The sequence below is a fragment of the Ambystoma mexicanum genome, chromosome 4p, assembly GCF_040938575.1.
Source record: "Ambystoma mexicanum isolate Mex_15411 chromosome 4p, UKY_AmexF1_1, whole genome shotgun sequence".
Taxonomy (NCBI): Eukaryota; Metazoa; Chordata; class Amphibia; order Caudata; family Ambystomatidae; genus Ambystoma; species Ambystoma mexicanum.
In genome coordinates, this window is record NC_090927.1 from 1258738814 (window position 1) to 1258751104 (window position 12291).

Sequence of the window (12291 nt, forward strand, 5' to 3'; positions counted from 1 at the left end):
CATGTCCCAGAATTCCAAGCACAAAAACATTGCCACGGGAAACTTGAAAGCTCTCTATTCTGCGTGTGGGACATCAATTTTTAAGAAAAGACGACCACGCTTTTTGAAGAAAATGGTAATGATTTATAGAAAGTTATTGATTATAACTTTTTTAGATTATTTTTCTCAGCCTCGAATGCTTTTGACATTTATCGCTAATTAAGCGATGACTAATACACAACTTTACAATGTTTTAAGGTGCTATGTTGTTATGACATGGCTTGGCAAGTGGGAATGCATCCACGAAATGTATTGTGAGATTTATGGTCGCAAACCGGCGTTTGTTTAGAACCGAGATGTCCCGTCGAGTACAACGCGTGTTCAGCACTGACAGGACTTGAAAGCTACGCGTCGCTCTGCAGAGGCTGCAAAGGAAGCATAGCGGTCGGGGAGGGGCCCAACCAGAGCACCGACAAGACAGGCGCTGTAGAGTGCAGGCCAAAGGTTGTTGTCGTCGGCCCGGCGTAGCCTCCGCCTTAAATCAGCCGCCGGGGGGAGGGCCGTGCGGGAGCCGGCGCAGACCCCTCCTCCCTGAGTTAAGGCAACCGCGGCCCTGCCGCTGCCTACCGGCCTCTGGCGTACGTGCGAAACTGCAGGCGTGAGCCGCAGCAGCGTCCGGGTACAGGTCAGCAGAGACTCTCTGGGCGCTCCTCTAGTGGGGCGGCGGTGGCGGCGGCGGGGCCAGCGGCCTTCTGACCGGGCGGCATGGCCTCAGGTGGAGTGAGCGAGCGGCAGTACTGTGAGCTGTGCGGTAAACTGGAGCAGCTACTGCGTTGCGGCCGCTGCAAGAGCTCTTTTTATTGCAGCAAGGAGCACCAGCGGCAAGACTGGAAGAAGCACAAACTGGTGTGCAAAGGAGGCGAGCAGGCAGGGAGCACCTCCGCCACTTTGGGCAAGTTGGGCAACGCTACACCCACCACTGGGGGGTGCATTCTTCCCAAAGATGGCAATACTACCCCCACCACCGGGCATAAGACTACCCCCGCACAGGGAACTGCGGCCGGCACCACCCCAACGGGGGATACCCCTGAGCCGCAGCCGCTGGCCGTAGAGGACTACACGCAACGATCGAGTCGTTTCCTGGGCACTGCCCAGGAGAGCGGGCTGCGGCACGGGGCGCTGAACGGACAGAGCCGAGGCCCGCCCCCGCCACAGCGGCTGGCGCGGGAGTACCTGCTACCCTGCATGGAGAAGCACGGCATTTGTGTGTTGGACGACTTCCTGGGCCCAGAGGCGGGCGAGGGCATTGCGCGGGAGGTGCACGCTCTGTGGGGCACGGGCCGATTCACCGACGGGCAACTAGTGAGCCAAAAGAGTGATTCTTCACGTGATATACGCGGGGACCAGATCGCCTGGGTGGAGGGAAGTGAGCCAGGTTGCAAGGCCATCGGAGGTCTGATGAGCAGCATGGACGACCTAATACGTCACTGCAACGGCAAACTGGGGAACTTCAGGATCAACGGCAGGACCAAGGTACGTTCAACCGCTGTCCTCCTCGTGCCCTCAGTTCAAGTGCCACGGGCGTGATATGTGACAGTTAAATGACGTTAGTTCAAGTAACACCCAAAGAAACGAATTTCTCAATGTAAGCACACAGAGGCATAGACAGGGTAGGGGCTGAGCGGGCAAGGCTCACCCTCAATCTGCAAATGCCCACCCAGCAGGGATGTGTGGGGCATTTACAGCTGTTAATGTCACTGTGGTGGGCCCAACTGCATTACACTCAGGCCCCACTTGTTAGACAAACCAGGCCATGCCTCTGTAAGCACAATACTTTAAAGTTAAAGGATATTTGTACTGTGCACTATCACCACTGGAATGGTCCCTTGGCGCTCTGGCGGCTCTGGAAAAAAAAGGGAAGGGGGCGAGTTAGTGGGAATAAGCTGGAAAAGTGCAAGAGAGCAGTGATGTGCTGTTGGCAGTCTCAGCCCGGTGGGTCCGTTGGCTGGGCTTGGGGTGTTTTACGGAACAAAAAGCAATTTTACCCCCTAAGTAGATGAGAACCTTTGTCGCATAGTATATTAACCTTCCCGTCATCCTAGTTCGAGTTTTTCCAAGCCCCCAAAAATAAACATTTACCTTTCAGGAAATACATTTTTAACCCCTGAACTCAGGAGAATATTTCCTAGGATTTTGCTAGCAAAGCATAAAAGGTGCACAGTTTTTAAAATTACAAAGCTTCCTTAAATATTTTCTGCAGTCCTAACAAGCATTTCCCATGTACCGTGCGTGACCAGACCTTCAAGTGGTCTAGTGGGTAAGGCTCTCGATCTTCGTCCTGAATCCCGGCTTCCGCAAAAAAACATATTAAAGCCCCTGAATCCAGTACATTGTTTTTCCGGATCCGCGATCCAGCGAGACATATTTCTCTGAGAGTGATACTGGTCAGGGTGCAAATGGTGCAAGGAAAGGCCAAGAAAGAATTCAGTTCTACATGGTGAGACTGTAAGGGGGCTGGATGCTGAAAGCTTTTATTGGGAATTTTAACTACCCCCTCCCCCGATTCTGTATAAAGATCTGCGTGTGTCATTTCTACACTGACTAGTGTGCTTATATTTATATTAATTTCTACTTTGCATGCCTAGTACTGGTGTTGGGCCTTTGGTATAGCATATTATTCTCAACTTGCTCCAAATGGTAGTTACCAAACAGTATATGCTGTCCTACTCAATTTCTCGTATATTCTATTATAACAGATCCCTCTATTAGGACCTGGGGTTCGCAAATACTATGTAACAAAAGGTGTCCTTGTAATTACATTCTTTGTGCACAGGGTGTGCATTCATTTCTTTGAGTCCACAATACATGTCTAATTCCCAATTGAGCAACACAAACTGCATAATCATTTTATCTTTTGTAAAAACAGGTTGGAGGGGGTTTCATTATTTGCCCACCTCTTTCTTCCATTCTCTTCAGTATTTTTACATTATTTCTCTGGTGTGAGTCATGTTTTTCCCTTAACATCTTTCTACATAGTGACAAAAAAATCACAAACCTTAAAGGAGGCAATGGAAAGGGATTTTGCTCCTTTAGACAATCATATACTTAATTAAAACCAGTGAGTACATAAAAAAAATAGCCTGCAATTTACAAAAGACATAAAGCAAATACTAACTTTTTCAGTATATGCAAAGCAACAAAAAATAATGCATCACATATATAAATTGGTAACCCTTAACATGTAATGTGGTCCCTGTGTCCATACAGCAAATTGTACCAATTACTTGTACTTGTTCGTATGGACTTCTGTTCCTAAATTGCTTGTTCTAGGAGAATTATAGGTCGGAGTGTCCGATTTCTGAGTCACGCTTACTGTGACATCACCAGACCTATTCTTGGTTGACTTCTCTAATTATTAGTACATGGCGAGGACAGGATGCAATGGCTGAATAACTGTCCTTCCCTAGGATGTTTCGGCAAAGAGGGATTTGGTACGCCTTTTTCTGGACCATTTGACTGTTGGACCCCTAAAGTGGGTACACTAAACGGTGTAATTACTAATTGGTTGCTGATGTAACATAGAACAAATATATATGAATAAAGCTTCTAAAAGTTGGGAGTTGGGCTACTGCATTGCCCATGTGAGACTGACCTGGGAGACCGGAGAACCATGCTAAACTGGCTTGCCAGGGGGGGCACAAAGTTCACGAAGTCGCTCCTGTCAGAGTAGAAAGTGGAAATCTGCAAAGTAAGATATAAAAGGACACATGTATGTACCTCTTAAAAGTAAGGCGGGTTCTGTCCCGGATATATTTCAAATGAAATAGCAGTAAAAAGGTGTGAAAACCTTAAGTGTGAAAGGTAAAATCTCCTGGATAGGTTCCTCTGTTTCAGGTGGATATTCCTTGTGTAATGCAGCCGCCTTGGCTTCTCCATGAAGAATTGAGGGGAGGCCATGTGTAATCCAGGCTATAACAATTGTAAATAAGTACCGCAAACAAGCCACGGGGCAAGAGGACAGAGTTACCTGCACGTTGTCCGTTAAGAGGGATCAGGTATTGAGTGCTGAACTGCGTCTGTAAAACGGACATTGGCGTGTGAGGGTCTTGGGAAAGACACTTGCTGGCTATAAATGACACAGGGTGTGTGTGTTTAGTATGGGCAAGCACACTGATGGAAACATTGAAAGCTTGCTCAGTGTAGTCTAAGTTGACTTACTGGTGCCACAGTGAATGAGCCGAGTTTTGTGGTGCCAGCAAACGTGGTCCGATGCGGCCAGTTGCTATGAAGTCGGGGAACGTTGTCATGGCAATTGCTAGCATACATGGTGCGCGCATGCGCAGTATGAGTCAAAAAGTGGTACCATGCATGCAGCCATCTTGGAAGGTAGTATCCAGAGTATTCAAAGTTAAAGAAATGGCAAGGTTGTCTGGGCCATGTATTTGTGTGTGGTACAATCGTGTTGCCATTAGCGGGGCTAAAGTGACACGTAAAAATGTGAAAGTAAAATTCCTTGTTTTAAAGGCATTGAGGTGCGTAATGTTACCCAGCCCAGTTGTGGGTGGTGGGAGGAAAGGTGGGTTACATACTTGGTGCTCATAGGGGCAGAACCCGTGCACTGTCTAGACGAGACAAGACGGGAGATAAATCTGTTATAATATATTATGCCACCTGGTCTGATGGTAGCCTGTACTGTGAGGTATTTAGGATATTGCCAAAAGATCTGCATAACCATTAGTCCGGAGTCCCGTTGTTTTGTAGAGACCTTAAAGGGGTGAATTATTGTTCACCTGCATACTGCTGGTGGAGATTGGCCAGTGGGAGGGCGGTTTTTTGTCATCTGCCCTGCTAATAAATACTGTCAATATATTTCCCCGGCACATGTAACACAATTCATGTCAATGATGGTATAATTTCATTGAGCCTGTAGTATAGCTTTGAAGTTTATGCATCCGCCATGCTTCCTTGCGTAAAAGGGCATTGGTACCGGTGCTGACTACGTCCACTACCCACCACCCGTCATCTTGGATTTCCGTAGGAACAGGGTTCATGCGGAGCAGGCCTTGTGCCGATAGCTTGGCACCTCTGTGTGACCTGGGGTCGCGTTCATCGCGAGCCATCGGCATGTCTTGTTTTGGACTTGCAGAGCAGGGACATGGTGAGCGCTATTCGCCTACTTCTAAGCGCTGCAGGGCTTTTATATGTGCCCTGGGGGCTATTCCCCCCCCTTTGTAGGTTATATCGCCTCGTATAGTGTTCACCTAACTTGGAAGCGCCTAGGGGGTGGATAGGCTCATTTCCATCCCAACATTCCCCTTGTCATTACTTCTACAGTAACAAATTGTCTTTCTGCTTCTTCCCATGCAGGGGTACTTTTTTATGGGCATCCAAGCTCTACGCCCTTAAACTTTCCCTGCGCATATTGTTCAGGCGGGCAAAGTAGTTGTGTGATATAGTGTCTACCTCATCCCCGTGACCATGATATATTGCAACCATACGATATTTGGGGTCATCATTTTGCTCTGTCTGTATTTCTACTTCCTGTGTATCATGAGGTACCTTTTGTTGTTTTCCCAATTGTCACCATCATTGCACTATTAGGTACAGCTTTGGCACAACATCAGAGACCCAACTGGCACACGCAAAAAATTACCAGGATGAATACGATGATGGGGATCAGCATCTTTACAGTTGTTCCAAGCCATGATGGTACCCAGCCGAATGCCCTGTTCACCCAGTCATCATCTTGTATTTCTACTTTTACTCGCATGCGACAATGTCCCATTTTCAGCGTCTGTTGGAGGTACGAATGTGCAACATGAACTCCCATCTTTTTGCAGACCCCACCCCCCTTTGAGGAGGTCGAGGACATAACAGTTTTGCATTGTCATTAACCAGAGTGCTCTCGTTTCCACCTTGATAACGTTGAACCCCTCTTCACTGTGATTTGCCAACTGGATCAGCTCCCAGCGGATGATTTGAAGCCACTTGGCGTTGGCTCTGGCTTGGAAGCTAGGCACAAAGGATGCAAAAAATGTCGTCTGAGCTGAAGAGCTTATATTCGTCGGGTATTTGTGCAAGCAGATCAGAGGAATCTTGGGACAGGTAATTGGAGAAACACCTCTGTCTGATCAGACGTCATGGCGTTCTTCTGGAAGGATGCAGAATTGTGGGGGTGACAGTCTGCGTTATTTCTGTTGACTCAGGTGTTGCGTGTCCATTGTTTGGCAATAGCCCCTTCCCCCCGACCCCCTTTCAGGTGCTCCTCTGGCACTACCAACAGGGCTAAAAGCAGCGTTGCAAGCGAACAATAGCTCCTGCATGATGACGGGAGGTGCAAGTACGTTTTATTTTTTTGCCACAGACCCAGTAGTAGTTCATCAGTGCTGCAGTTCCTTTTCAGAGGTCTGGAATGACCAGTGTTCTGTTGCATCGTTTGTTGGACCCTACAGAAATGGTCCCTTCACTGTAGAAACAAAGTTATCATTTTCCTTTTGTATTTTCGCTGGTTTCTCGATCGCGGTAACGCATGTCAGTTTTGTGACATGTTCTGTCCATATTTGCGTGCGCACGTGTTTTATCTGCAAAGGTTAGCGTTTCTTCGGAGTACCCACAGAGTCCTTTAGCTTTGCACATGACTGTTGATTTTTGCCATTTGTTTTCTGCGAAGCTTGTTCCTTGTATAGCCAGGAAGGGTTCCTTGAAGCATTTGGCATTACTTGAGCCCCCTTTGCATTTGCGAATGTCCGGTTCGAGGAGTTGTAACTGGATGTTGTGTGCCTGAAAAGTGCCCTTTATCCTACATAGTGCAATGTGGATGAGACATTGCGGGTTTCTTCTTGTGGCACTAAGACGTGGGAGCCCCAGCTGCATGCAAAATTAAGGAACAAACATAGCAACTCCCGTTAGTCGCTCGTTTGTCCCATTGCACTCATATCGGAGTACCAACTATTTGATTGGCTGGGATGGCGAAGGTCTTCCACCTTATCTAACCCTAGACCATGATATGCATCATTTTTATTCTGACTTGTCTGCCGTTTCATCTGTCGCTGCATAGGGGACATTTCCTTCCTTCTAACGACGTACTATGTGATCTGCTCCTGTTACATAATGACCTTTTGTACACATGGTGTTAATAGTTGAAACATTACAATGTGTATTGGGAGTTGCTACAGGTAGTATTTGTGGTATTAGGCATTGTATGGTTTTCCCCCAGTACAGATTGCTTGATGCTTGTTACCGAGACATCATTATTTACATCCATACTTTCATTCAGAGTTGGAGGAGGAAGCTATGACCATGTTGGGGGCTTCAGTAAGCAACATGTTAAATAATGAGGTAGACGGTTGTATATTAAATACTATAGAGGGTATAAAAGTGGCTATCTACATTTGCATTGTCACTTAACAGCGTTATTTCCCTCATCATGGCATCTGCAGAGAGGGAGAGAAAGGGATGGGTAAATGAAAGCGGGAGAGGGAGAGGCGGAGCTTCTTGTAGCTCATGCTCTAGCAGCAATACATGTTCTTTCTTGCATTTTCACATGCACTAGTAACAATGACATAGAGCTACTTATTGCGTGGTAGTTGTTTGGTTCTCAGTTTGGGTACTTGGGGTGGTGTTGCCTTGTGCTTTCTGAACATCTGAAAGGTGGATCCAGTACCGCAACCACTTTAATTTGACAGCGAGGGGTGCAGTACACTACCTCGTATGGGCCGTGGAATTCCACTTTCGAACAAAGCTCCGCGCATAGCACCCCCACCCAGCCATTACTGCCAGGCAAGTGGATCTATCTGCCAGTCCCTGTGGTTGTTTCTCTGTCCTCCGTGTACGGGGGTGCAATTTGTTTTGCTATACACCTTATTGTGTGTGTGAGGTACTCTTTGAATACTTCTCCTAGGATAGTAGCTGTTCTGTGTGCATCTGATGCTCTCCTCACTAGTGACAGTGGTCTTTGGATGCATCAACCAGTTACTATTTCATGGAGGGGGGACAGTTGGTGGTCTTTGCTAGGCTGGGTGTGTAATTGGAATAGTGCCAGGGGCAGGCAGTACACCCAATTCTTTTTAAGCGTGTTGCACAGTTTGGACCGTCTACTCTTGAGGAGGCCTTTGATTTTCTCCACCATTTCATTTGCTTGTGGGTGGTAAATTGAACACCTCTTGTGTTTATTCCTAAGAGGGATGTTGCCTCCTTTAAATGACTAATTGACGAAGTGTGTTCTGGACCGTATGACCTCATCGCCCCCGCCCACCAATCAGGGGAATACCTCCCTGGCGAGGAATCTAGCTGTACATCTTGCATCTGGGTAGGCACAGGGCCTTCCGCCCATGAAGGGAATGGACACACCACCACAATCCAGTATCGTGCCCCATTGCACCTTCTGTCCGCGTAGTCAATGTGAAGTTCACGGAAGGGGCCCACAGGGCCGGGAAATATGCCCTGTAAGGTTCTCAGTCATCCCTGTACTGAATACTTGACAGGTGGTACACCTTAACCACCATTTGGGTCAGGCACTCCTGTAAATTTGGAATCCACCAATCTTCCTGGAGATCGGCAGCTAAATGTTGCTGTGAACTATGTGCTGCGAAAGGTAGTTGTTTGAATTCTATGTATAGTAACTCAACAGGCATGACAACTTTTCCTGTGGCTTGTTGTCTCCATAATAGATCAGTTGGTGATTGGACACAGCCGCGTCTAAGCCACACATCTTGCCCTGCAGTAGGTGCTCTGCTCTGTAGTTCTGTTATATGGGCAAAGGGGAGCACTGTGCATGTGTCTGTTTTCTGTGTTGAATCCTTACTTGCCAAAATATATTCTACACTCGTGTGTACCGGGAGATACGCTGCTTGTTTTGGCTGCCGCATCTATGGCCGCGTTCCCAAAAGATATTTCGTCTGTTTTGTGTGTGTGCTGGGCATTTGACAACTGCCACCACAGAAGGATGCGCAAGGGTCGACTATTTAATAGCTCAGCATGTTGTACTGGGGAGCTAGTCGTCTGCTCTCTTAAACCCTCCTCTTCTCCATCTGGATAGTCCTGCGTGTACCGTTGTGGTGACGTATGCAGGAGTAAATTGTCACACAACATCTTTTGGATGCTTGAAGAGCTACAATTAGAGCTACAAGTTCTGCCGCCTATGCGGAATAATGCATTGGCAATCGTTTCATGATACACTCCATCTCCCATTCTCACTACAGCTGCCCCTACATGCTTCTCACCTGCCTCTTGGTCGATGGATGATCCATCGCTGAAAAACACTTCCCACTTCCTCTAGGGCATACTCCTTTGCCTGTGGTATGTCATCTCCTTCTCCCTCATGTGGCGCAGTCGTGCTCTTGCATGTCGTCAACAGTGCATGGTTCTGTAAGGAATGTAGCTGGATTTACTGTTTTGCTTCTTACCACATGGATATTTGGCCTGGACAGAATAATTTCATACTCTGGTGCTCTTTGTGTAGTGAGAGTAGATTTCAATCTTTCTAATATTGCAAACAGTGAGTGCTCGACGTATAGAGTTACAGAGCACCCCACGACAATGGTTGAGCTTTTTTCAATGGCGAAGACTGCAGCTGCGAGCGCCTTTTCACAAGCGAGCTGACCCTGCATGACCGAGTCGAGTGTACCACTGTAATAGGCCAGTGGTTTGTGTCCGATGGAGCTTTTCTGTGTTAGTACGGTGGTCATAAGGGTACCATTTGAATGTGAGAATAAATCAAATTCTTGAGCGTAATCTAGGGTTGCTAGTACTGGAGCTGTTGAGGTCAGATTTTTGTAGGTCATTGAACCCACATTATCATTTCTGTGGTCCATCTAATTGGTGTTCTCTCCTTTTGCGCTTCCTTAGGCCCTTGCAGGAGTGGGCTCGTGTATGCTGCGTAATCTAAAATCCAAGCCGTGCAGTAGCCGTAGAGCTCCAAACCTCTGCATCTCTTTCATTGTGTTTGGTTTGGCAGTGGCACATACTGTTTCTGCTCTGTCTGGAATTATCCTCTTACTATCTTTTGGAAAAAAGCTGGCCTAAGTACAGGACCTCTGCCAAATAGTACTGGAGTTTTTTCTTGTCTACCTTGTATCCTTTTGTGTGCTAGTAGCAGTAGTAGAGTAATGGAGTCCCTTCGACAGCTCTGCTCGCTGTCGCTGCAGACCAGTAGGTCATCTACACACTTTGATCGTGCTGGGGACCTGAATTTGCCAAGGTCTTCATACAATATTCTATTGAAGATACTGGGGCTTTCACAGTACCCCCTGGGGTAAACCACAGTCCTCGTGCTGCTTCCCTCCCAGGGCAAATGCTGCAAGGTACTAAGATTTTGGATCGAGTGGCACTGAGAAAAAGGTGTTTTTCAGATCCACTAGAGTGAAGTGAGTGGCCTGTTTTGGGATACTGCACAGGATGGAGGCAAGGTTAGGAACAAGAGGAAATTCTTTCTGTACAATATCGTTACGGGGGTGAAGGTTCTGGATCATCCTTCAACTCCACCCCCCGTGGCCTTTTTGATTGGATAAATGGTAGTATTGCATGTTGAGGGGCCTATTATTCCCTGCTGCAAGAGGGCCCATAGTGTTTCCTGTATCCCTTCCTCCGTTTTCCTGGACTAGGGGTATTGTTTCACTCATGGTAGTACAGCTCCTGGCTTGAGAAGTCACTTCTTTTAGCATTCCCACATCATGTGGGTTGGTGGTCCACAGGTGGGGCGGGACCTGTTGCAAATCTGTTTCACAAAAAGATGGGGGACCACTGACAATAGCCATGAGAGGGCTTGGTACTTTCCTATACTGCACCATGATGTCACAAGAAATATAAATCTCTAACGCGATCTCCCCATCATTTTTATCATTCTCAAACAGGTCTTTATCAGTCAATTCTCGAAATGGTATATTGTTAATACATATGCGCCACTCGCACCCATGGATGTCAGTGCCTAGTACAACAATTCTCTTTGCAGACACTTGCAGCCCCTCCAAAGAGAATGGGGCCTGCTACCACTTGGGGTGTTGCCACGGGGCGGAAGACAAAATCTGCAAGAACTCTCCATTCTTTCCTGGTAAGCTAAGGTACTTCTCTTGCTAACACTCAAATTCCTTATATAAATGTGTCTGGGTTCACTGGTATCCCTCTCACCATTATTTAATTTGCCACTGCATGGATCACCAACATTGCTTTGAGGGAGCACATGCCGGGGGTGGAGCAAACAACCTCTCTCTCGGTGAAGGATATGGTCATGTTTAATTTACTGAGCAGGTCCCTCCCCCGTAGGTTGACAGTTGAGCTTTCGTAGTAAAGGAGGGGTGCTCGCACTACCTTTTCCCCCTATCTTGACATCCAAATCTTTGTTGTATGGAACCGTTACCACAGCCCCAGAGAATCCCTGCGTGACGAGAGTTTGTTCTGATAACGGGAAGTCACCTTCGCAAATGCATGACTTTTCCGCCCCGAGTCCACCGGGAAGATGAACTGCTTATTTCTTATCTCTGCCCCCACCAGTGGTTCCTCTTCTGGATGCAAGGTCGTTGATAGTACTGGACACGCAAGTGCTCTCTGCGGGCTGTCCTAGTCGGGATATGTTTGTCCCCGGGCAAGCAAAGGGGTCCCCTCCCATCACACAGGCACCTTGGTAAGGCGCCTCTGCGCCCTTTCGGAGCAGTGGCGAAAGGTTGTCTGTTCCCACTTAAGTATTGGGGTGGTTTTGTTGTGTCTGCATTGTGTGAGGGGGGGTGGCGATAGGTGCCGGGGCCGGGCATCTGCGGAGGTGCCTGGGGTATTTCGTATGGGTTCATCATGGATCCTTGGGCAGGCCCCTGTGGACTACTGGGGTGGAGGTTTGCATACTGTTGTTGATTGTAGTATGGTTGGTTATATGGCTGGTTCTCTCCCGGCCTGCTGCGGTATTCCCTGGCAAAGTGACCCCACCTAATGCATGACCAACGCTGCCCTTGCCTCTTGGCTCCTTTCCTCCGAATCCCCCCCTCATCTTTGCCCTCGGGATCCACTTCGTTCTCTTGGTGGCCTTCCTTGCAATTGGGGTCCCGCGTATTGTTGATTTCTACCCCACTGTTCTTGCCTGTTGTCTGCCCACACAGCAGACATCCTTGCCTGTGTGGCGATGGAGGCACCTCCCTCTTCTCCCATCTGTTCTAGAGGCGGTACTGCTGCTGCTGTGGCCACTTTCACTAGTTTGGTTTGCACTAGTTTCTCTTCCTCGGCCTGTCTCCTTTTGAATTGTTTCCTTTTCTCTCTTTGATCCTCCTACTATGATGTTCTATGGTGCTTTGATTTTCGGGCCAACCTTTCGTTTCTATCCCCGCTATC

The 12291-nt window shown here is 47.8% G+C and overlaps 1 protein-coding gene across 1 annotated transcript in view; it reads left to right on the top strand.

The window, feature by feature from the left end:
• Nucleotides 1-405: 405 nt before the first annotated feature.
• EGLN1 (egl-9 family hypoxia inducible factor 1) overlaps nt 406-12291 on the top strand; it is a 467219-nt gene continuing 455333 nt past the window's right edge. Inside the window, exon 1 of the mRNA XM_069606938.1 lies at nt 406-1512. Coding sequence (XP_069463039.1) covers nt 745-1512 — 768 coding nt within the window. The 5' untranslated portion in view covers nt 406-744. The remainder of the gene's footprint in view (nt 1513-12291) is intronic.